The sequence below is a fragment of the Scyliorhinus torazame genome, chromosome 1, assembly GCF_047496885.1.
Source record: "Scyliorhinus torazame isolate Kashiwa2021f chromosome 1, sScyTor2.1, whole genome shotgun sequence".
Taxonomy (NCBI): domain Eukaryota; kingdom Metazoa; phylum Chordata; class Chondrichthyes; order Carcharhiniformes; family Scyliorhinidae; genus Scyliorhinus; species Scyliorhinus torazame.
In genome coordinates this window covers 303,885,396-303,911,470 of record NC_092707.1, presented here as the reverse complement: position 1 = coordinate 303,911,470, position 26,075 = coordinate 303,885,396, and the positions used below count along the sequence as shown (strand labels likewise).

Below are 26,075 nucleotides of genomic sequence, written 5' to 3'. Positions count from 1 at the left end.
GAAACAAATCTTTTAATGTCCTAATTCCTTTCTCCTCCCAACTCCGAAAATTTCCATCCCATTTCCCTGGCTCTAATCTATGGTTCCCCCGAATCGTCATTTCCCTTGACCCTGCCCCCAACCTGAAGTGCTGTTGAATCTGCCTCAAAATTCTCAACAAAGCTATTACTACCGGACTCCCTGAGTATCTCCCCGGGGCTGATTTTAATTCTTTAAACATCCTCTGGTTAACCGATCCTGGCTGTGGGTCACTGTCCATGTGGAGTTTGCACATTCTCCCCATGTCTGCATGGATCTCACCCCCACAACCCAAAGATATGTAGGTAGGTGGATTGGCCATGCTAAATTGCTCCTTTTTAAAAAAAAAAAATTGGACACTTTAAATTTAAAAATCTATTACTGTAACAGTCACAATATCTGAAGTTTGCAATTTAAATCACATTTTCTGATGGTTCCCAGTGCTGTGCAATTGCCCATCAGAAGTTTGAACATCCCGAAAAATTGCCATGCAGTCTTTACCTGGCAACTTCTGAGGTGGTTCCCCAGCGTATCTTTGGGGTACCCCCCAGATACAATGCCCTGAAGCTCAGAAATTACAGGCCAAAATGTCACACTGGTAGTATGTACAGCTAAAATTTGCTTTCCCAAAGGGGCAATCCTTCTCCACTTCACCCCAGTTAAGTTAGAATAAATTAACATTTCCAAATTAACATTTTATTAAATTAATTTCTGAGGATGCATTTTTTTGAAATAAAATATTTGGTTAGTGTTAAAATAGTGATTAGCTTCTCATAAAGTTTTAATTTGAATCATGTTACAGTAATGCAAACACACATCTTTCTGCGGAACAGGAGCTTGATTTTGATATCTTAGCTGAATCTAATTCATTGAACGGACAAAAAATCGGAGATGTCACAACTGTAAGTATTTTAGTAGTTGCTTTCCTAATGTGCAGAAGTGCTATTTCAAAAGTCAAGTTATATTCTAAAGGATGAAGGCCATCAGATCCAGGGGATTTGTTGGCCTTTAGTCCCATTTGTTTTCTTAGTACTTTTCTAGTGAAAGTAATCATTTTAAGTTCTTCATTTATTTTGCCCTTTGATTTTCTACTATAATTATTATTGGGATGGTTTTTGTGCCTTCCACTGTGACAACAGATACAAGATACTTGTTCAAAGCCTTTTTCTTTCCCATTCATTCACCGGTCTCATCCTCTAAGAGACCTATGCTCACTATAGTCACTCTCTTCCTTCCTTGCAGAAGCTTTTACTGTCTGTTTTTAATTTCTTGTTCATTTAATTTCATTCAAATTTCTCTTTTTTTTTTTACTCCTCCTTTGCTGGTGTGTAATTTTTTCCCAACCTTCTGGCCTGCCATTAATCTTCACAGTATTGTTTACCTTTTCTTTCAATTTGCTACCATCCTTGACTTCCTTAGTTAGCCATGGATGGTGTATCCTTCTTATACAGACTCTCTTTATCAATGGAATGTATCTTTTCTGAGAGTTATGAAATATCTCTTTAAATGTCTGCCACTTCTTCTCTACCATCTGAGGTCTAAACTTATTTTTCCAGTCCAGTGTAGTTAACTCTGTTTTCATACTTCTGTAATTATCTTTAACATGATACTAGTTTCCCACCCTTAAACTGAATATGAAATCCATCATTCTCTGATCACTCTTGCCTTGAAGATCCTTTACTATGAGATCATTAATTAATCCTGTCTCAGTACACATTAACAGATTTAAAATAGTCTATTCCCTGGTTCGTCCCACAACAAATTGTTTCAAGAAACTCTCTAATGCATTCTATCGGCGCATTCTCATGACTACCTTTGCCAATTTTATTTGTCCATTCTACAGTAAAACTTTTATTATTTAGCATTTTTTTAAAAATATATTTTAATTCAAATTTAACATTTTAACACACCATATTTCCAACTGAAACAACCCAACAAACCCACTCAACCCCCCCACCCCCACCCCACTCCCCCTTACTCGTTAATGACAACTAGTTCTCCAAAATGTAATATAAACAGACCCCATCTCCTGTGGAACCCTTCACTCGTCCCCCTCAAGGCGAATCTCACCTTTTTCAAGCACAGGAACTCCATTAAATTTCCCAGCCACACTTGAGGCAGAGGATGAAGAAGCTGACCTCCACCTGCGAGCGATCAACAGGGTAAAGGCTAATGCATCTGCCCCCGCACCCATCTGCAGTTCCGGCAAGTCCGACACCCTGAATATGGCCCCTAGGGGATTGGGCTCAAAGTCCACATGGATGCTCACCGAAGTGGTGCTGAAGAATGACCCCCAAAATCTCCCAAACTTCGGGCTGGACCAGAACATATGCCCAAAATTGGCTGGGCCCCTCCCGCACCGCTCTCACACATCCTGCACCTCTTCAAAAACCGGCTCATCCTTGACATTGTCAGGTACACCTTATGCACCACTTTTAACTGAACTAACCCCAGCCTCTCATACGAGGTTGTGGCATTCACCCTCCGCAGCACCTCATACCACAATCCCTCCTCCAGCTCCATCCCCGACTCCTCCTCCCACTTGGCTTTGACCCCCCCCTCCAGAGACGCCCTGTCCTCCTCCAATATCCTCTTATAAATCGGCAAGCCAACCTTGGAAAGTTCAGCTTGCGGAGCCGAGCCCAGTCCCATGCCACCTGCACTCCCAAATACTAAAGTGGGTTGGCGCCACCGGAAATGACAACTCCCTGCCACCCGCGGAGGAGACACTACAAAACATTCACTTTACCTCAAAATTAACTTGTACCCTGAAAACGCCCTAAATCTCTTGAGCAGCCCCATTATGTCCCCCATAGAAGCACCCGGATTGGAAATATACAGCAGCAAATCATCCGTACACAGGGACACCCTATGTTCCACGCCCCCCCCCCCCCTCCTTATCCCCTTCCATTTTTTCGAGCACCTATGGCCAAAGACTCTATTGCCAGCGCAAACAAAAGGGGGGACCCCGCCTCGTTCCCCTATGCAAAGGAAAGTACCCTGAGTTCTTTCAAAATTACTTCTACCAACTGTTTCCGTTCCTCTCTTACCTGTCTATCCACCTGCATCTTGAATGAGATAGCCTTACCCCTCACTATCGCTTTCAAGTCTCCCCACACCACCGATAGCAACACCTTCCCCGTCCTGTGAACCCAACAATAATCCTCAATTACCCTGTCCATTTTGATGCAGACCCCTTCTCTGAGACCACATCCACCCAATGAGGAGTATAGTCTGAGGTCACAATCGCTAAATGCTCTGCCTGCCTCACCCCCGCCAACAGTACCTTTCACATCACAAAACAAATCTATTCTCGAATACACGTTGCGTACTGGCATAAAAAGCAAATAATCCCTTTTTCCCTCAGATGTAAGAACCTCCATTGGTCCACCCCTCCCATCTCCTTCATAAACACAGCCAATATTTTTGCTGCTGCCCCCCCCCCACCAGTAATAACTGGTGCATATCCAATCCCAAATCGGGGCGTATACACTAACCAGCAGCACTTGCCGACCCTCCAGTGCATCCGTCACCATTACATACCTACCCCCCTGATCCGCAACCACTTTCTCCAATTAACTATAAAGTGCTTTGTGAAATCCACCTATCCTGCACATCTTTGTGTTGTGGGGGCGAAACCCACGCAAACACGGGGAGAATGTGCAAACTTCACACGGACAGTGACCCAAGGCCGGGATCGAACCTGGGATCTCGACGTCGTGAGGCAGTAACGCTAACCATTGCGCCACAGAGATGCCTACACACGTACTTTATTGATCGTTTTTACTTCAAAATAAAACGTGTATGTATGTACCACCATAGCACATCCTCAAACTTTCACAAAGCACTTTATAGTTAATTGGTTACTTTTGAAATGAAGTGGAGGTTACAAAGAAAGCACAGCCGTTGTGTGCTCAGCAAATTGCAACAAACCGCAAATTAATGACCACATAATGTTTGTAATGTTAACTGAGGGAAGACTGTTGACCAGGGTATTCCTAATAATTGTAACGTCTGGCCAATATTTCCTCCCGGACATGATGTTGGAACTACAATTGAGATACTCGCAAACATTTTGTATGGAACTTGTCTTTAATATTGGAGCATAAATAGGAGTGGTAGATTGTGCTTTATAGAAAGTAGTTTTTGGTTTTCTATTTTTTTAAATTACTTTATCAGATTTACAAAGCCAGAGCTCAGAGTGTGGATAGGGGCAAACCCCTAATCCAGCTCTTTGCCTGCTCCAAAAAACAATTCAAATTGAATCCAATTCATGGTCCCCACAAGTGGGTAAAACAGCTGGCTTGTAATGCAGAGCAATGCCAGCAGGGTGGGTTCAATTCCCATACTGGCCTCCCCGAACAGGCCCGGAATGTGGTGACTAGGGCTTTTCACAGTAACTTCATTGAAGCCTACTTGTGACAAGTGATTATTATTATTAGAGACATACCAGATCCAGCTAATTAAAATGTGCTAATTGCTAATCTCTAATGTTTAATTGGCTCTAAGAATTTTTTTTTAAAAAGTATTTTTATTAAGGTTTTGCAGAATTTTTCATAATAAAACAGTAGTAACAATAATAACAAAACAAACTAGAGTGAACATTAACATAGTGCAAAAAGAAAATATACAATAACAATTAAATAGACATTACCCCATGCAACTCAATCCTCCCACACCATCCCATGGATTGCTGCTGCTGAAATTTTCCCCGAGAAAGTCGACGAACGGCTGCCACCTCCGAGAGAACCCTAGCGTAGACCCTCTTAAGGCAAACTTTATTTTCTCGAGGCTGAGAAACCCGGCCATGTCGTTAACCCAAGTCTACACTCGGGGGGCTTCGAGTCCCTCCACATTAATAAAATCAGTCTCTGGGCTACTAGGGAGGCAAAGGCCAAGACGTCGGCCTCTTTTGCTCCCTGAACTCCCGGGTCGTCTGACACTCCAAAGATCGCTATCTCTGGACTCGGCACCACCGATGTGTTGAGCACTTTGGACATTGCTCTCGCGAACCCTTGCCAGAACTCTAAGCTCCGGGCATGCACAAAACATGTGGACATGGCTGCCCTTGCACCTCATACAACTGTCTTCTACCCAATAAAACCTGCTCATTCTCGCTGGCGTCATGTGTGCCCGGTGGACCACCTTAAATTGAATTAGACTGAGCCTGGCACATGTTGAGGAGGAATTAACCCTGCCCAGGACCTCTGCCCACAGACCCACTTCCAACTCCTCACCTAGCTCCTCCTCCCACTTGCCCTTGAGCTCCTCCACCTCCTGTAGTTTCTGGTAGATATCCGGCACTTTCCCCTCCCCCACCCAGGTGCCGGAGACCACCCTGTCCTGTATCCTCAGTGGCGGCAGCGTCGGAAAGGCCATTACCTGTTTTTTCAGGAAGGCTCGTACTTGCAGATATTTATAGGCGTTTCCTGGCGGCAGATTAAATTTGTCCTCTAGCGCCTTCAAACTGGGAAAGCTTCCGTCTATGAACAGATCTCCCATCCTTCTGATGCCTGCCCTGGAACCCACCATCCATCCTACCAGGGACAAATCTGTGGTTGTTGCATATCGGGGTCCAGACCGACGCTTCCTCCACCTTCTTGTACCTCCTCCACTGTCCCCAGATCCGCAGTGTTGCCACCACCACCGGATTTGTGGAGTGACGGGTTGGCGAGAACGGCAAAAGAGCCGTTATCAAAGCTCCCAGACTAGTACCTTTACATGACGCCACCTCCAGCTGCTCCCACGCCCCCCCATCGCCCACTTCCTAATCATAGCTATATTGGCCGCCCAGTAGTAGTTGCGAAGGTTCGGCAGCGCCAACACCCCACCCCCGGACTGCGCTCCAATCTCCTTACTTGCGGGGTCTTATTCGCCCACACAAAGCCCGAAATTATCCTACTTACCCGCTTAAAAAAGGCCTCGGGGATGAAGATGGGGAGGCACTGAAAGACAAACAAAAATCTGGGGAGGTCAGTCATTTTCACGGTATGCACCCTCCCTGTCAGTGACAGCGGGAGCATGTCCCACCTTTTAAAGTCCCCTTCCAATTGCTCCACCAACCGGGTCAAGTTGAGCCTGTGCAGGGCATCCCATTTCCTGGCCACCTGTATACCCAGGTAACAACTTTTCTCTACCATCCTGAGCGGCAGATCTTGCAGTCTCTCCTCCTGCCCCTTGGCCTGGATCACAAACACCTCGCTCTTTCCCATGTTCAGTTTGTACCCTGAAAAACTACCAAAATCCCTCAGGATCCGCAGAACCTCCCCCATCCCCTCCACAGGGTCCGAAATGTACAGGAGCAAATCATCCACGTATAGCGAGACCCGATGTTCCACCCCACCCCCCACCCCCGAACCAGTCCCCGCCAGTTCCTCGAGGCCTTCAGCGCCATAGCTAGCGGTTCTATAGCTAGGGCAAATAGTAACGGGGAGAGGGGACACCCTTGCCTCGTTCCCCGGTGAAGCTCGAAGTACCCCGACCTCTGCCGGTTTGTACATAGACTTGCTACAGGCGCCTGGTACAGCAATTTCACCCCGCCAATAAAGCCCTCACCAAACCCAAACCTCCCCAGCGTTTCCCACAGGTACTCCCATTCCACCTGGTCAAAGGCTTTCTCTGCGTCCATCGCTGTTAGGACCTCCGCCTCCCCTCCCTCTGAGAGCATCATAATAATATTCAAAAGTCTCCGGAAATTGGTATTGAGTTGTCTGCCTTTAACAAACCCAGTCTGGTCTTCCTCTGTCACCCCTGGGACGCAATCCTCAATTCTTGTGGCCAGAATCTTAGCTAGCAATTTGGCATCCACGTTTAAAAGGCAAAATCGGCCTGTATGACCTGCAATGTTCCGGATCCTTCCCTCGTTTAAGAATGAGTGAGATCAAGGCCTGTGACATTTTGGGGGGAGGGTTCCTTTCTCTCCAGCCTCATTGACGGTCCTCATTAGGAGTGGGCTCAATATTTCTGAAAATTCCTTATAGAATTGTACCTGGTAACCGTCCAGCCCCGGGGCTTTACGCAATTGCATGCCCACTATACCCATGACAATCTCCTCCAATTCAATCGGGGCCCCCGCCCCTCCGCCAGGTCTTTTTCCACCTTTGGAAACCTCAACTGGTCCAAAAATTACCTCATCCCTTCCGCTCCCGTCGGGGGCTCCGACTCATATAGTTTACTATAGAACTCCTTAAAGACTCCGTTCTCCCTGGATCCAAGACAATGTTACCCTCCTTATTCTTTACTCCCCCGATTTCCCTGGCCGCCTCCCTCTTTCGCAGTTGGTGTGCAAGCGTTCTACTCGCTTTCTCCCCGTACTCACAGACTGCCCCCCTTGTCTTCCTCAACTGTGCTACCGCTTTCCCTGTGGTCAGCAGTTCAAACTCTACCTGCAGACTCCGCCGCTCCCTCAGTAGCCCCGCTTCGCTGGCCTCCGTGTATCTCCTGTCCACTCGGAGTATCTTCTCCACCAGTCTCTCCCTCTCCACTCTTTCTCTCTTTTCCCTTTGGGATCGAATTGAGATGAGCTCCCCTCTGACAACTGCCTTCAGAGCCTCCCAGACCGTTGCCGCTGCTACCTCACCCGTATCATTAGTTTCCAGGTAATCCTGGATGTTCCTGCTAATCCGCCTGCAAACCTCTTCGTCCGCCAGCAGCCCCACATCCAGTCTCCAGAGTGGGTGCTGCCCTCTCTCCTCACTAAGCCGCAGGTCCACTCTGTGCGGGGCATGGTCCGAGACTGTGATTGCTGAGTATTCTGTCGCCGCCACCTTTGGGATTAACGCCCTGCTCAAGACAAAGAAGTCTGTGCGGGAATAAACCTTATGAACATGGGAGAAAAACGAGAACTCCTTTGCTCTCGGCAGCGCAAACCTCTCGGGATCCACCCCCCCCCCCCCCCCCCCCCCCCCCCCCCCACCCCCCCATCTGCTCCATAAAACCCTTCAGTTCCTTAGCCACTGCCGGTCACTTCCCTGTCCTGGACTTCGACCGGTCCAGCTCGGGGTCAATGACTTGTGTTAAAGTCTCCCCCCATGATCAGGTTGTGTGACTCTAAGTCCGGGATTTTGCCTAGCATGCGTCTCATAAATTCCACATCATCCCAATTCGGAGCCACCCGGATCCCCTCCCACTTTCCACTCACCATTATATACCTACCCCCCTTATCTGCCACAATTCTCCCAGCCTCTAATGCCACACCCTTACTGATCAGAATTGCTACCCCCTGGTCTTCGAATCCAGCCCTGAATGGAACACCTGGCCTACCCATCCCTTTCTCAATCTCGTGTGATCTACGAGCTTTAAATGTGTCTCCTGAAGCATTGCTTCGTGTGCCTTTAATCCCCTTAGATGCGCGAACACACGCGCTCTTTTGACCGGCCCATTCAAACCCCTCGCATTCCATGTGATCAGCCCGGACGGGGGGCTAACCCCCCCCCCCTCCACCCCAGCCGACTAGCCATCGCCCTTTTTTGGCCAACCTCGGGCCCACGCCCTTCGCTTCCTCTAGCGCCCCCACAGGGAGCCCCCGACCCCCAATTGGTACCCTGAAAATGATACCGCCTCTGTCAGCAAAGCAACATTTCCCCCCCCCAAACAGCCCCACGACCCAAAACCCCCTGCCAAGCACCAGCTGAGCTCACCTCCCACTACGCTCCCGAGAGTCTGACCCATGCTGACCCCAGCAGCTCCTACCCCTGGCGCCAATCAGACTGTCGCCTCATTGTCTGGACCCCTCTCCCCATGTGGATAAACCAATTAAACTACCTCTCCAGCCCCAGTGAGTAAATAGTAATATGGAATGAAAAATAAACAGAAGATACTAACATTGCCCCGTGAGGAGACACTTGTTGAACCAAGGCTCCAACTTCCTGAAAAATCGCACTAAGTACGGGGCCCCCTCCCTCCTCCATATCTCAACTTTGCTGAAAACACTGCACCCTCCAGCCACCACCACAGCCCTTACACGCACCCAACATTGTATGCAATCTTATATTAGAAATGGTACCGTGTTACCCAGCCCCACCGCCGCATTCCACCAAAGCTTAACTGTCCTTTAATTCGAGTCCAGCTTTTCTTGTTTGACGAGTGACCACGCCTCGTCCGGCGTCTCAAAATAGTGATGCTGATCCTTGTACGTGACCCATAACCTCGCTGGGTGTAGCATCCCAAATTTCACTCCCTTGCTGAAGAGGGTCGCCTTCACCCGTTTGAATCCAGCACGCCTCTTTGCCAGCTCCGCACCCAGGCCCTGGTAGATGCGTATCACGCTGTTCTCCCACCTGCTGCTTCGTTCTTGTTTTGCCCACCGCAAGCCAAGTTCCTTGTCCGAGAAGCAATGAAATCTCACCACCATGGCCCTCGGCGATTCATTCGCCTTGGGCTTCCTTGCGAGGGCTCTGTGCGCCCCGTCCAGCTCCAGGGGTCGAGGGAATACCCCCGTCCCTATCAACATCTCCAGCATCTTGGACACAAATGCTCCCGCATCCGACCCCTCCACACCTTAGGGGAAGCCCACAATTCTCAAGTCCTGTCTCCTGGACCTGTTTTCTAGGTCCTCCAGCCTCTCCTGCCACTTCTTGTGGAGGTCATCCTGCGCCTCCAGCTTAAGGGCCAATACGACCAACTCGTCCTCATGGTCGTATAGCTTTATCTCCATCTCCTTAATCGCTTTCCCTTGTGTCGCCTGAGTTGCGATCAATTGGTCTATTGATGCCTTCATCGGGGCCAGCATGTCCTTTTTAAGATCAGCAAAGCAGCCCCTAAGGAACTCCTGTTCCTCCTGTGACCACTGCGCCCATGCACCCTGGTCTATACCGGCCGCCATTCCGTGCCTCAGCGCCCACTCCGCACGCTTCTGTCTGTTGGGACTTAAACGCTTCACCCGGCCACTCCTGGTCCAGCGCTATCCATACAACAGAGAGGGAATCCTTTTGGCAGTGATCGCTTCACCAATCTGCCCCAAAAGGTCTGTGAAAACTCCTGAAAATGGGTCCGAGAGTCCGTTCCAGACGGGAGCTGCCGAATGCGCGACCTACTCCTCCATGGCCTCCGCCAGAAGTCGGCTCTAAGAATTTCTTCCTCTCCCCTAGATTGGAACTGTTCACTCCTTAATATTCCATTTAGTGGCCAGCTGTGAATTAGTTTTTTTTTAAAATCTTTTTATTCTCCCCATTTTTAACATTTTCATCAAATAAACAAAAGTAAATTGGGCAGCACAGTCGCACAAGTGGATAGCACTGTGGCTTCACAGTGCCAGGGTCCCAGGTTCGATTCACAGCTGGGTCACTGTCTGTGCGGAGTCTGCACGTTCTCCCCGTGTCTGTGTGGGTTTCCTCCGGGTGCTCTGGTTTCCTCCCACAATCCAAAGACGTGCAAGTTAGGTGGATTGGCCATGATAAATTGCCCTTTGTGATCGAAAAGGTTAATATACAGACCTAAAAATCACCCGTACATTCCAAGTAAAAAAGAAAGAAAATGAACAATCGATCCGTAAACAGTGTACCCAAGACAACAATAACCCCAGCGCCCCCCTCCCCCAGTGTTCCGTGGCAACCAATTCCCGAAAGTGCATAATACACAGTCCCCATTAATTGTAGAACCCTTCCTTCATCAGCTCAACTTCACCTTCTCGAGAGTCAGAAATTCTAGTAGATCCCCCCACCAAGCTGAGGCACAGGGCGGAGAAGCTGATCTCCACCCCAACAGGACCCGCCTCCGGGCAATCAGCGAGACTAAAGGCTAAAACACCTGCCCCCACATCCGCCTGCAGCCCTGGCCGGTCCAACACCCCAAAAATACCTTCTAAGGGCCCTAGTTCCAAGTTCACATGCGCTACCCCCGAGATGACACTGAAAGTCTCCCTCCAATACTTCTCCAGCTTCGGACAGAACCAAAACATGCAGGTAGGGAATATACAGTGAATAGTAGGACCCTCAAGAGTATTGAAAGTCAGAGAGATCTAGGTGTACAGGTCCAATGGGCATCACAGGTGGAGAAGGTAGTCAAGAAGGCAAACGGCATGCTTGCCTTCATTGGCCGGGGCATTGAGTATAAGAATTGGCAAGTCATGTTGCAGCTGTATAGAACCTTAGTTAGGCCACACTTGGAGTATAGTGTTCAATTCTGGTCGCCACACTACCAGAAGGATGTGGAGGCTTTAGAGAGGGTGCAGAAGAGATTTACCAGAATGTTGCCTGGTATGGAGGGCATTAGCTATGAGGAGCGGTTGAATAAACTCGGTTTGTTCTCACTGGAACGACGGAGGTTGAGGGACGACCTGATAGAGGTCTACAAAATTATGAGGGGCATAGACAGAGTGGATAGTCAAGAGGCTTTTCCCAAGGGTAGAGGGGTCAATTACTAGGGGGCATAGGTTTAAGGTGCGAGGGGCATGGTTTAGAGTGGATGTACGAGGCAAGTTCTTTACACAGAGGGTAGTGGGTGCCTGGAACTCGCTACCGGAGGAGGTGATGGAAGCAGGGACAATAGTGACATTTAAGGGGCATCTTGACAAATACATGAATAGGATGGGAATAGAGGGATACGGACCCAGGAACTGTAGACGATTGTAGTTCAGACGGGCAGCATGGTCGTCCCGGGCTTGGAGGGCCGAAGGGCCTGTTCCTGTGCTGTACTTTTCTTTGTTCTATGTGGTCTGTGGTTTGAGGGGCACCTCCTACATCGCTCACATACATCCTCCACTCCCTCAACGAGTCGGCTCATCCTCGCCTTCGTGAGGTGCGCCCTTTTTAAAAAATATATATTTATTCAAATCTTTCAACAAATTTTTAACAAAACCCCCCCCAACAAAAAGAAAGAAACAAGAACACAACAATCAGAAATTATACATTGGATTTCCCCCAGATACAACAACATATATACAACAACAACAAAATATATAACATTTAAAATCACAAATAGCTAAAAAAAACACCTTCACCCAAACGCCACCTCAAAAGAACCCCCGCCCTTGGGCTGCTGCTGACCTCCTCCTAACGCTCTGCGAGATATTCTAGGAACGGTTGCCACCGCCTGGAGAACCCTTGCACAGACCCTCGCAAGGAAAACTTTATCCTCTCCAGCTTGATGAACCCTGCCATGTCATTGATCCAAGCTTCCACACTAGGGGGCTTTGCATCTTTCCATAGTAGCAAAATCCTCCGCCGGGCTACCAGGGACGCAAAAGCCAGAATACCGGCCTCTTTCGCCTCCTGCACTCCCGGCTCGTCCGATACCCCAAATAATGCCAATCCCCAGCTCGGCTTGACCCGGGCGTTCACCACCTTGGACATAGTCCTCGCAAAACCCCTCCAAAACCCATCCAGCGCCGGGCACGACCAGAACATCTGGACGTGATTTGCCGGGCTCCCCGAGCACCTCCCACATCTGCCCTCCACCCCAAAGAACCTACTCAACCTCGCCCCTGTCATATGCGCTCTGTGAGTAACTTTGAACTGTATTAGGCTGAGCCTGGTGCAAGAGTAGGAAGAATTAACCCTACTGAGGGCATCAGCCCACAGACCCTCATCTATCTCCTCCCCAAGCTCCTCCTCCCACTTGCCCTTTAACTCCTCCACCGAGGCCTTCTCCTCTTCCTTCAACACCTGGTAAATCGCCAAAACCTTGCCTTCTCCAACCCATACACCCGAAGTCACCCTGTCCTGAATCCCACGTGCCGGAAGCAGCGGGAATTCCCTCACCTGCCGACTTACAAACGCCCTCACTTGCATGTACCTGAAAGCGTTTCCCGGGGGTAGCCCAAGCTTCTCCTCCAGCGCCCCTAGGCTCGTAAATGTCCCATCGATGAACAGGTCCCCCATTCTTCTAATGCCTGCCCGATGCCATCTTCGAAACCCCCCATCCATCCTTCCCGGGACGAACCGATGATTCTCCCGAATCGGGGACCAAACCGAGGCTCCCATCTCGCCCCTGTGTCGCCTCCACTGCCCCAGATCTTCAGCGTCGCCGCCACCACCGGACTCGTGGTGTACCGTCGGCAAGAGCGGCAGCAGTGCCGTCACCAGTGCCCTCAGGCTCGTGCCCACACAGGACGCCATCTCTAGCCTCTTCGACGCCGCCCCCTCTCCCTCCATTACCCACTTACGGATCATCGCCTCATTGGCTGCCCAATAATAGCCACACAAATTCGGCAGCGCCATCCCCCCTCTGTCCCTGCTACGCTCCAGAAACACCCTCGGGGTCTTATTCGCCCACACAAATCCCATGATGCTCCTGCTTACCTGTTTGAAAAAGGCCTTGGGGATCATAATGGTAAGGCACTGGAACACAAAGAGAAACCTCGGGAGGACCGTCATTTTGACCAACTGCACCCTACCCGCTAGTGTGAGTAGCAGCATATCCCATCTTTTAAAATCCTCCTCCATCTGCTCCACCAGCCGTGTCAAATTGAGCTTGTGCAGGGCCCCCCAACTCCTAGCTACTTGGATCCCTAGGTACCGAAAGCTCTTTTCCGCCCTCTTCAGCGGTAGCTCGTCTATCCCCCTTCCCTGGTCCCCTGAATGCACCACAAAGAGCTCACTCTTCCCTATGTTGAGTTTATACACCGAAAAGTCCCCAAACTCCCTAAGGATCCGCATGACCTCCGCCATCCCCTCCATTGGATCCGCCACATGCAACAACAGGTCGTCGGCATACAACGACACCCGGTGTCCGTGTCCCCCCCCCCCCCCCCCCCCCCCCCCCCCCCCCCCCCCCGCAACCCCCCGGACCAGTCCCCTCCATTTCCTGGACTCCCTCAGTGCCATGGCCAACGGCTCAATTGCCAGTGCAAACAACAAGGGGGATAAGGGGCACCCCTGCCTCGTCCCCCGGTACAGCCGAAAGTACTCCGACCTCCGCCAGTTCGTAGCCACACCCGCCACTGGGGCTCTATATAGCAGCCTGACCCAACTGATGAACCCCTCCCCGAACCCAAACCTCCGCAACGCTTCCCAAAGATACTCCCACTCCACCCGATCAAAGGCCTTCTCCGGGTCCATAGCTGCCACTACCTCAGCTTCCCCCTCCACCGAGGGCATCATAATCACATTGAGGAGCCTCCGCACATTTGTGTTTAGCTGCCTACCCTTCACAAATCCCGTCTGGTACTTCTGAATCACCCCCGGGACACAGTCCTGAATTCTCGTAGCCAGCACCCTCGCCAGCAACTTGGCGTCAACATTGAGGAGTGAGATCGGTCTATACGACCCACATTGCAATGCATCCTTGTCTTGCTTCAAGATCAAAGAAATCAGCGCCCTACACATTGTCGGGGGCAAGGTCGCCCCCTCCCTCGCCTTATTAAAAGTCCTCACTAGCAACGGGCCCAGCAGGTCCACATATTTCCTTTAGAATTCAACCGGGAACCAATCCGACCCCGGGGCCTTCCCCGCCTGCATGCTCCCCAATCCTTTAACCAGCTCCTCCAGCCCATTTGGCGCCCCTAAACCAGCCACCTCCTCCTCCTTCACCCTCGGGAACCTCAGCTGATCCAGGAATCGTCGCATCCCCTCCTCCCCCGCTGGGGGCTCAGACCTGTACAGATCCCCATAGAAGTCCCTAAATACCTTGTTTATTCTCACCGCACTCCGCACCGTATTCCCCCCAATATCCTTAACTCCACCAATCTCCCTTGCTGCCTCCCTCTTCCGAAGCTGATGTGCCAGCATCCGACTCGCCTTCTCCCCATACTCATATATCGCCACCTGCGCTTTCCTCCACTGTGCCTCTGCTTTCCCCGTGGTCAACGGGTCGAATTCCGTCTGAAGGTTCCGTCGCTCCCTAAGTAGCCCCTCCTCGGGGGGCCTCTGCATACCTCCTGTCTACCCTCAGAATCTCCCCCACCAACCTCTCCCACACCCTCCCCACTCTCTTCTCCCTGTTGGCCCTAATGGAGATTAGCTCTCCCCTGACCACCGCCTTCAACGCCTCCCAGACTACCCCCACCTGCAAATCCCCGTTGTTGTTGGCCTCCAAATATCTTTCAATACACCCCCGCACCCGCCCGCACACCCCCTCATCCGCCAACAGTCCCACATCGAGGCCCCACAGCGGGCACTGGTCCCTCTCCTCCCCCAACTCCAGCACCACCCAATGCGGGGCGTGGTCCGAGATGGCTATAGCCGAATATTCCGTTCCCTCCACTTTCGGGATTAGCGTCCTACTCAAAATTTAAAAATCTATCCGGGAGTAGGCTCTATGGAGGTGGGAAAAGAAGGAAAATTCCCTGGCCAGCGGCCTGGCAAACCTCCATGGATCCATTCCCCCCCATCTGGTCCATAAACCCCCCCCCCCACCCACAATTCGGGGCATATACGTTCACCAGTACCACCTGCACCCCCTGCAACCTACCACTCACCATCACATATCGACCTCCATTATCCACTACAATATTCAGTCCCTCGAACGACACCCGCTTCCCCACCAGAATTGCAACCCCTCTGTTCTTCGCACCCAGCCCTGAATGAAAGACCTGCCCTACCCATCCCTTTCTGAGCCTAACCTGATCTGCCATCTTCGGATGTGTCTCCTGGAGCATAACCACGTCTGCCTTCAGTCCCTTTAATTGCGCGAACACCCGGGCCCTCTTGACCGGCCTATTCAGGCCCCTCGCATTCCAAATTATCAGCCGGACCGGGGAGGCTACTTGCCCCCCCACCCCCTGCCGACTAGCCATCTCCTTTTCTAGGCCAGCCACGTGCCCGCACCTCCCGCACCCTCCAATCCCCCAAGTGGCAGATCCCTGCCCCGATTACCTCTCCTACTTCCAGCTCCCTTTTGGCCAATGCAGCAGCAACCCAGTCTCCCCCCCCCCCCCCCACCCCCCCCGTCCCCCGTCCCCCCCGCTAGATCCTCATCTAGCCATTTTGCTCCCCCCATGACACTCCCATAAGCCAGCTGACTCCTGCTGACCCCGGCCTCTCCCGCCATTCCATCGACCCCCTTGTGTGAGAATCCCCCCACCCCTTGGCAGTCAGTGTGCGCTCCTCTCCAGCACCCCCGCCCCCATCCTTCCCTAACGCGGGAAAAAGCCCGCTCTTTCCTGAGTCGGCCCCTCCCCTCTGGCGCAGCTCCTTTTTGCGGCCTTACCCCAACTCTCCATCCCTGGGCCTCCACCCCCCCCCCCCCTCTTCCTCCTTGGGGCCCTGCCCCTCCAACACCGACGCCCACACTCTCCCACAGCCCCCACATCAAATCCATTCACCCATCCCCACCCAGCACTCAAACAAAAAAAGCATTCCCCAAACGCGGTAAACACAGCAAACATCCCCCCACGGCAAACCCTCAATTTGAGTCCCAACTTCTCAGTCTGTATAAAGTTCCATACCTCATCAGGCTTTTCAAAATAGTGGTGCCGATCCGCTAGCTTCAGCATCCCGAACTTCACCCCCTTCCGATGGAGCACCGCCTTCGCCAAGTTTTAACCAGCCCTCCTCTTAGCCACCTCCGCACTCCAGTCCTGACAAATTCGGATCTCCGTGTTCTCCCACCTGCTGCTCCGCTCTTTTTTGGCCCATCTCAGGACACACTTGTGGTGGTATGTATTAGGGGTAATGTGGTACCTGTGAAGCCGAGAGGCTATTGGCTGACAGGTCCCGGGTCCTGGTTGGATCTGCCGACTTCTGGCTCCGCCCTGAAGGCGGAGTATAAGAGCCCGAGCTTCTCGCCGCAGCCTCATTCTGTTGCTGAGCTGCTGGGGACAAGTCTCGCTTAATAAAGCCTAGATCGACTTCATCGCTTCTCGTCTCGCGTAAGTCATTGTGCGCTACAACACTCTCTGTCCACAAAGCGGACAATTTATTAAGCGAGCTTAAAAGACTATGGAGCTCCGGATCGCCCCGGAGTGCCTGCGGATCAGCCCCCACGCAGGGAACTCGGCGGCCGTATTCAAACACTAGCAAGCATGCTTTGAAGGCTACCTCCGAACGGCCCCCGGCCGTATCACAGAAGAGCAGAAAATGCAAGCCCTGCATTCAAGGGTAAGCCCGGAGATTTACTCGCTTATAGAAGACGCAGAGGATTTCCCGACGGCGCTTGCATTGCTGAAGGGCATCTACGTTCGGCCCGTAAACCAGGTCTACGCGCGCCACCAACTCGCGACGAGACGGCAAATTCCCGGAGAATCGCTCGAGGAATCCTACGGCGTGCTGCTAATTTTGGGACGAGGCTGCAACTGCCTGCTTGTGAACGCGATCGAACACACGGACCTGCTAATTCGTGATGCATTCGTGGCAGGTATGAACTCTCCCCAAATCCGTCAAAGACTTTTAGAAAGAGAGTCGCTCGGACTCTCAGAGGCCACGGGCCCTTGCAGCCTCCCTTGATGTGGCCTCCCAAAACGCCCGCGCCTACGGCCCCGACCGCGTGGCAGCCCCTTGGGCTCCGTGGACCCCCGTCGCGACCAACTCCGGGGCCATTTCGTGGCAGTGTGCCAGTCCCGGGGGGTCCCCGCAATCCCCGGAGAAGAACGAGGACACCAGATCTCGAACACCCCCCAACCCCGTGTGCGACCCGCGGGCGCCGCCATTTTGGGTCCCGGGCACCACGAGGGGAGGATGGACGCCGCCATCTTGTGACCACCCAGCCACGTGCGATTCATGGGGGTGGCCATTTTGTCCACCCCCGACCACGTGCGACCCATGGGGCGGCCATTTTGTCCACCCCCGGCCGCGTGCGATTCATGGATGCCACCATCTTGGTTGACAACAAAGGACCCCAGCATCGACGGCTCCACGGGGTCCGAGGAAGACGCCGTGACACTACTACCACGACTGGCTTCGGTGACACTGGATCAATCGCGGCCCCGGACGCTCCAGACGACGACAACAACAGTGCTGGTCAACGGATACGAGACGCCATGCCTGATCGAATCCGGGAGCACTGAAAGTTTTATTCACCCAGACACGGTAAGACGCTGTTTTCTGACCATCCATCCAAGCGCGCAAAAGATTTCCCTAGCTGCAGGATCCCACTCAGTGGAGATCAAAGGGTTCTGCACCGCAAACCTAACGGTGCAAGGGAGGGAGTTCAAGAACTGCAGGCTCTACGTCCTGCCCCAACTCTGCGCGCCCACATTACTGGGATTAGACTTCCAATGTAACCTTCAGAGCCTAACATTCCAATTCGGCGGCCCAATTCCTCCAATCACTATCTGCAGCCTCGCAACTCTCAAGGTTGAACCGCCGTCCTTGTTTTCAAACCTCACCCCGGATTGCAAACCCGTCGCCACTAGGAGCAGACGGTACAGCGCCCAGGACCGGACATTTATTCGGTCTGAAGTCCAGCGGTTGCTGAAGGAAGGCATAATCCAGGCCAGCAATAGTCCTTGGAGAGCCCAGGTGGTAGTCGTAAAGACCGGGGAGAAGCAAAGGATGGTCGTAGACTATAGTCAGACCATCAACAGGTACACGCAGCTAGATGCGTACCCTCTCCCCCGCATATCCGACATGGTCAATCGGATTGCTCAGTATAAGGTCTTTTCCACCGTGGACCTCAAGTCCGCCTACCACCAGCTCCCCATCCGCCCAGGTGACCACAAGTACACTGCCTTCGAGGCAGACGGGCGGCTATACCACTTCCTAAGGGTCCCATTTGGCGTCACGAACGGGGTCTCGGTCTTCCAACGGGAGATGGACCGAATGGTTGACCAGCACGGGTTGCAGGCCACGTTCCCGTATCTCGACAACGTAACCATCTGCGGCCACGATCAGCAGGACCACGACGCCAACCTCCAAAAGTTACTCCAGACCTCTAACGCCGTGAACCTCACATATAACGAGGAAAAATGCGTTTTTAGCACAAACCGTTTGGCCATCCTGGGATACGTAGTGCGCAATGGAGTAATAGGCCCCGACCCCGAACGCATGCGCCCCCTTATGGAATTTCCCCTCCCCCACTGCTCCAGAGCCCTGAAACGTTGCCTGGGCTTCTTTTCATATTACGCCCAGTGGGTCCCCCAGTACGCAGACAAGGCCCGCCCGCTAATACAGTCCACTACCTTCCCCCTGTCGACAGAGGCTCGCCAGGCCTTCAGCTGCATCAAAGCGGATATCGCAAAGGCCACGATGCGCGCCATCGACGAGTCCCTCCCCTTCCAGGTCGAGAGCGACGCATCCGATGTAGCTCTGGCGGCCACCCTTAACCAAGGGGGCAGACCCGTGGCCTTTTCCTCCCGGACCCTCCACGCCTCAGAAATCCGCCAATCCTCAGTGGAAAAGGAAGCCCAAGCCATAGTGGAAGCTGTGCGACATTGGAGGCATTACCTGGCCGGCAGGAGATTCACTCTCCTCACCGACCAACGGTCGGTAGCCTTTATGTTCGATAATGCACAGCGGGGCAAAATTAATAATGACAAGATCTTAAGGTGGAGGATCGAACTCGCCACCTACAATTATGAGATCTCGTATCGTCCCGGAAAGCTGAACGAGCCGTCCGATGCCCTATCCCGCGGCACATGTGCCAACGCACAAATAGACCGCCTCCAAGCCCTCAACGAGGACCTCTGCCACCTGGGGGTCACTCGATTCTACCATTTCGTAAAGTCCCACAACCTCCCCTACTCTGTGGAGGAGGTCCGTACAGTCACCAGGAACTGCCACATCTGCGCAGAGTGCAAACCGCACTTTTTCAGGCCGGATAGAGCACACCTTTGAACGCCTCAGTTTGGATTTCAAAGGGCCCCTCCCCTCCACCGACCGCAACGCATACTTCCTGAATGTGGTGGACGAGTACTCCCGTTTCCCCTTCGCCATCCCCTGCCCCGACATGACAGCGACCACAGTCATTAAAGACCTTGGCACCATATTCACACTGTTCGGTCTCCCCGCGTATATCCATAGCGACAGGGGGTCCTCCTTCATGAGTGACGAGCTGCGCCAGTTCCTGCTCAGCAAGGGCATAGCCTCGAGCAGGACGACCAGCTACAATCCCCGGGGGAACGGGCAAGTAGAGAGGGAGAACGGCACGGTGTGGAAGACCGTCCTACTGGCCCTACGGTCCAGGGATCTCCCAGTTTCCTGGTGGCAGGAGGTCCTCCCGGACGCTCTCCACTCCATCCGGTCGCTGCTGTGTACCACCACTAACCAAACGCCCCATGAGCGCCTCCTTGTCTTCCCCAGGAAGTCCTCCTCCAGAACGTCGCTGCCGGCCTGGCTGGCGGCCCCAGGACCCATCTTGCTCCGGAAACATGTGCCGGCGCACAAATCGGACCCGTTGGTCGAGAAGGTTCACCTTCTCCACGCGAACCCGCACGTACCCCGACGGCCGACAGGACACTGTCTCCCTGCAGTAACTGGCGCCCGCCGGCAACAAACACACATCCCCGACACCGATCACCCCCTCCCTGCCACCGGCCCACCCCATGACTGCCCCCTTCCCAGGGGGATCGGTCCTCCTCCCGTGCCCGCCCAGGAGTAAAACAGGAACAAACAGCTAAACGCTCTCGGAGACGACGACCGCCCGAGCAAGCACCTGCACCACCACCGGGGCTTAGGCGATCGACGAGAAAGACCAGACCGCCCGCTCGACTCGTGGAATCCGCATGACACCAAGAAAAACAAGAATGTTGTTGTAACAATTTTTTTTGCTCGTATTGTAAATAGTTCTCACAAACTTGTACATAGCCCAGTGTAGGGCTAAAGCTGTATTAACACAGTCCGAAATTTGTTCCAGGGCCAGCCTTGTAAACCCTTACCACCATGCGAACCACCACACCGCCGGGTTCTCTTTTAACAAGGGGTGAATGTGGTGGTATGTATTAGGGGTAATGTGGTACCTGTGAAGCCGAGAGGCTATTGGCTGACAGGTCCCGGGTCCTGGTTGGATCTGCCGACTTCTGGCTCCGCCCTGAAGGCGGAGTATAAGAGCCCGAGCTTCTCCCCGCAGCCTCATTCTGTTGCTGAGCTGCTGGGGCCAAGACTCGCTTAATAAAGCCTAGATCGACTTCATCGCTTCTCGTCTCGCGTAAGTCATTGTGCGCTACAACACTCTGTCCACAAAGCGGTGGAACCTCACCACTACAGCCCCTGGTGGCTCGTTGGCTTTGGGTCTCCTTGCCAGGACCCAATGAGCCCCATCCAGCTCCAGGTGCCTCGGGAAAGCTCCCGCGCCCATCAGCGAATTGAGCATCGTGCTCATATATGCCCCGGCATCGGGCCCCTCCACTCCTTCAGGGAGACCCAGAATCCGAAGATTCTTCCTCCTCGACCAATTCTCCAGGTCCTCGAATTGTTACGCCCAACTCTTGTGCTGCGCCTCCACCTTCACCCCCAGGCCCAAGATCTCGTCCTCGTTTTCCAAAGCTTTTTGCCGCACCTCCCGGATCGACGACCCTTGGGCCTTCTGGGTCTCCACAAGCTTCTCAATCGCCGCCTTCATTGGCGCCAGCATTTCTGTCTTCAGCTCCTCAAAGCAGCGTTTAAGAAACTCCTGCTTCTCCTGCGACCACTGCGCCCACGCTGCTTGGTCTCCACCCGCCGCCATCTTGCTTTTCCTCCCTCGCACTTTTCGCTGCACCAGGATCACGTTTTTAGCCGTTCCACTCCTGGTCCAATCCATATAATGTCGGGGGGACCTTGCTGCCACCTTCCCACACTGGAAGCCGTCGAACAATTGCCGTTGGGGCTCCTCTGAAGAGCCCAAAAGTCTGTTCCCGGCGGGAGCTGCCGAACGTGCGACCTACCTAGGCATAGCAACAAGCGGAAGTCCGATGTGCGCCCTTTCTACAACCTTCAGCTGTATCAGCCCCACACACGAGGTTGAGGCTACCATCTTCCATAGCCTCCCCCAACTCATCCTCCCACTTGGCTTTGATCCCCTCCATGGACCCCCCCCCCCCCCCCCCCCCTCCAGTGGGAACCATTTTTTGCAAATGTGCTTCAAACTCATAATTCCTCGAGATGTAAATAAGGCAGTTTGAATTATGGAACTATCAGTTTACCTTCTTCTGTGAGCTACAATTTTCATTTAATGAAGTTCACCAAATGGAACAATGGGTTTAAAACTGCAGAACTCATTTTTTGATACTTAATAATTAAATTTTCCTATTTATGCAATAAGCTCTGGACCTCAAATTACTTAGTTGTGGCTTTGATTGTAAACCTGAAGATATGACTTCAATGGTATGACTTGGCTTAACCACTTTGCAAAGTTCTCAGGATATTAGATGTGAGTAATCGCTCTATACAAAAGGTCTTGTAGTTGTTAATTTGTCCATGCAAAATGACTGTTCCGCATAATTTAAAAAAAACATTTGGTAGAAAACTAAACTGGTTATCATGTTTCTATGTTGCATGCTTAAATGTTTTCAGCCCTAATTTAATTATTGTTTAAAATTGTTCATTAAGGATTATTTGCAAACCCATTGAATGGATTAATCACAAGGCCAGTTAAAATTAGTTATAATGCAGCTGCGTTCTGACTATGTTCTTGTTGATTGAATGCTTGTTTGGGAGCCTGGTGTAATACTTTTGCTTATTTCACACACTTCTTTCTGACTTTTTCTTTTTACAGTTTTCACTTTTGAAAAACTGGAGTTTGCAGCTGGTATGTTAAATAGTTACTGTTTAGCATTATGAAATTGTTCTGTATGTTAGAACCATAGAATTCCCACAATGCAGAACGAGGCCATTTGGCCCATCAAGACAAAACCGACCCTCTGAAAGAGCACCCCACCCAGGCCCACTCCCCTGCCCTAACCCGTCATTCTCACCTAATCTTCACATCCTTGGACACTAAGGGCAATTATATCATGGCCAATCCACCTAACCTGCACATCTGGACTGTGGGAGGAAACCGGAGCACCCGGAGGAAACCCACACAGAAACGGGGAGAATGTGCAAACACCACACAGTCAGTCACCCAAGGCAGGAATTGAACCCAGGCCCCCGACACTGTGAGGCGACAGTGCTAACCACTGTGCCACATTAATGTTTAATTAACCGTGTTAATGTTTGAATGTTCAAATAATGTATTGACATCTAGTTAACAAAAATATATCAGTTTGTCTGCAAGGGTAAACATTGTCATTGATTGTGAGTTACTCTTCAACATTCATGGTTAAATCTTGCTCTTCACACAGGAAAATTGAACCCTCAAAGGTTATGTTTCCTACATCAGGCAGAAGCATTTTAAGTTCCGTAAATTAAAAAACCAACAGCAACAACTTGCATTTATATGGCACCTCTAATGAAATAAAATGTCCTAAGTGGCTTCACAGGAGTGTTATCCAAGAAAAATTTGTACCCAGCTGAAAAAGGAGTTTTTAGGTCAGGTGATGAAAGGTTTGGTCATAGAGGTAGTTTTTGAGGAGTGTCTCAAAAGAAATTAAGAGATTTTGAGAGGGAATGTATACACAGCTGAAGACACAGCTGCCAACAGAGCGACAAAGAAAATTGGGGATAAATGAGAGCCCTGAGGAGAACAAAGACAGTTCATGAAGGGGTGTTAGACTTTAAGGAGGTTACAGAGCCAGGTGAGAAGCTGGTGATTTTTTAATTGAGGTGTTGCTGGACTGGAAGCTAATAGATGACACCATGAACCTTATATTATCAAATTATTAGTACATTTTGTTAAAAATAAGAGCCATTTTCTAAATTTGTCTCCTTTAGTTCCAATTCAAAAATGCTTGTTTGAATTGGAAGTTGTTTTCTACACATTAGCTCTACTCTTCTCATAAGCTCCTCTGTATGTCCACTAGTTTGTTCCTTCCAAAGTCTTATCAAAATCCATGGGTTTTGTTCATCCACTACTAATCTCTCCCTTAATGCTCCCATTCCTTTTCCTGCCAGCTTTCTTTTGTGAAGTCTCTTGGAATCTTTTTTTTTTGTTAGAGACACTATGAATGTAAGTTTTTGTTTGATTTTGCTATTCAAGTTATTGTGTTTTATCTGCATGATATGCTAACTTTTTCATCAAGGCAACATCTCCGATATGGAAACTGATTTTTCTTGCCAGAATTGGTGATGCAGCAGCATCTCCCGCCTGCATCAAATGGTACTGGGAATGGTTCAATCTCACTAACTCCTCCTGCAGTGATCATTAAAAGAATGAGGAAAGCCTTAATTATCTAACAATATTACAGTTCTTGTCTGTCTGGACTGTTTCGATTGATCAGCTGACGGGGTGTGATTGGTGGGTTTATTTGGTGACCATGCAGAGGAATGATGCATGTGTGATGCCAGTGGTGGTGATGTGGGATTGTGAGAAGGGTGGGGTAAAGGGGATTGGTGGAGAATAAAAACAGCAGTTGGTAAGGGGAGTCCAGTCACCAAGTTACCCTAGCTAACGAGGTTGTTTCTGTGAGGTATGGGACGTGATTGTTGGGATCCATGGTCATGACATGAGAGGGAAGGATGGTGTGGAAGGGATGAATGAAAGGATGGAATTGGGGACTTCCGGGTGCGGCGATGACCAGCTGAGTCGCACGTTTCGGCAGCTCCCGGTGAAACGGACTTTTGGGCTCTTGAAAGGAGCCCCAACGGCAATTTTGACGGCTAAAAACACTGTGCGGTAAACCAGAAGGGAATCCCCCCTGGATACGGATGAAAAAAGGAGGAGAAAGTGGCCGGATTGCAGTGGATCCTTTAGAACAGCGGCAAGGAAGGCAAGCAAAAACCAAGATGGCGTCGGAAGGTGGCAGTTTAACATGGGGCCCTGAACAACAAGAGTTCTTGAAATGCTGTGTGGAAGAGCTCAAAAAGGAAATGAAGAAAGAGCTGTTGGCCCCGATACTAAAGCGATCGAAGGGCTAAAGGAGGAACAAAAGACCCAGGAGCGGGAGCTTCGGGTCGTGAAGGCAAAGGCAGCCGAGAATGAGGATGACATACAGGGCCTGGTGGTGAAGACGGAGACGCATGAGGCACATCAGAAACGATGTGTGGAAAGGTTGGAGGCACTGGAGAACAACGCAAGGAGGAACAACCTGAGGATTCTTGGTCTTCCTGAAGATGCGGAGGGAGCGGACGTCGGGGCATATGTGAGCACGATGCTGCACTCGTTAATGGGAGCGGAGGCCCCGGCGGGTCCGTTGGAGGTGGAGGGAGCATACCGAGTGATGGCGCGAGGACCGAGAGCAGGAGAAATTCCCAGAGCCATAGTGGTGAGATTCCTCCGTTTTAAGGATAGAGAAATGGTCCTTAGATGGGCAAAGAAAACTCGGAGCAGTAAATGGGAGAACGCGGTGATCCGCGTTTATCAAGACTGGAGTGCGGAGGTGGCGAGAAGGAGGGCGAGCTTTAATCGGGCCAAGGCGGTGCTTCATAAAAAGAAGATAAAATTTGGAATGCTGCAACCGGCAAGACTGTGGGTCACATATCGAGGGAGGCACCACTACTTTGAGACGGCGGATGAAGCGTGGACTTTTATTGTGGAAGAAAAACTGGAATGAGCGGGTTATTAAAAAGAACGTTTGAACAAAGTGGTGGGGCGAATGTGGGGGGCGAAGAGGGGGGTTAAAAAGGGGGGAAAGAGGAGTTTTATGTACTAATCCTGCGATGTGGTAACTTTTCTCTCTTCCACAGGTGGTGATGGGGGGAGGAGGGGAGGTGGAGGAGATGGGGCGTTGGCCATTGGGGGCGGGGCCAAGGGAGAAGCGCGGGCTTGGTTCCCGCGCGATGATAATCATGGCGGGAATAGAGAAGCAGGAAGGAGGGGGCGTCGCACGGTGCGAGCCGAGGTCACGGGGGGAAGCCGAGGTCGGCCAGAGTTTGCTGACTTCTGGGAGCAACATGGGGGAAGTAATTACGCTAGCGGGGGGTTGGGAGGGGGGAATTACTGGGTTGCTGCTGCTGGGGGGAGGGGGGAGCTGGTATGGGAGGGGATGGGCGGGGGGGCACCGCCTGGGGGAGATACAGCTGCGTGGGAACCGGGTGAGGAGCTGGAAAAAGGGGATGGCTAATCGACATGGGGGGGGGGGTAGGAAGCCCCCCAACCCGGCTGATCACGTGGAACGTGCGTGAGAGGGCTGAACGGGCCGATAAAGAGGGCACGGGTACTCGCACACCTTAAGAAACTTAAGGCAGATGTGGTTATGTTACAGGAAACGCACCTGAAACTGATAGACC

At 51.6% G+C, this 26,075-nt stretch overlaps 1 protein-coding gene across 8 annotated transcripts in view; it reads left to right on the top strand.

Annotated features, from left to right (window-relative positions):
• sanbr (SANT and BTB domain regulator of CSR) overlaps positions 1-26,075 on the top strand; it is a 268,809-nt gene that overhangs the window by 175,214 nt on the left and 67,520 nt on the right. For 7 of the 8 annotated variants that reach the window (XM_072507794.1, XM_072507791.1, XM_072507788.1 and 4 more), the window contains 2 exons: positions 821-920; positions 22,525-22,557. In XM_072507794.1, the coding sequence (XP_072363895.1) occupies positions 821-920; positions 22,525-22,557 (133 nt within the window). The remainder of the gene's footprint in view (positions 1-820; positions 921-22,524; positions 22,558-26,075) is intronic. The other variant, XM_072507789.1, reaches the window with a different exon arrangement.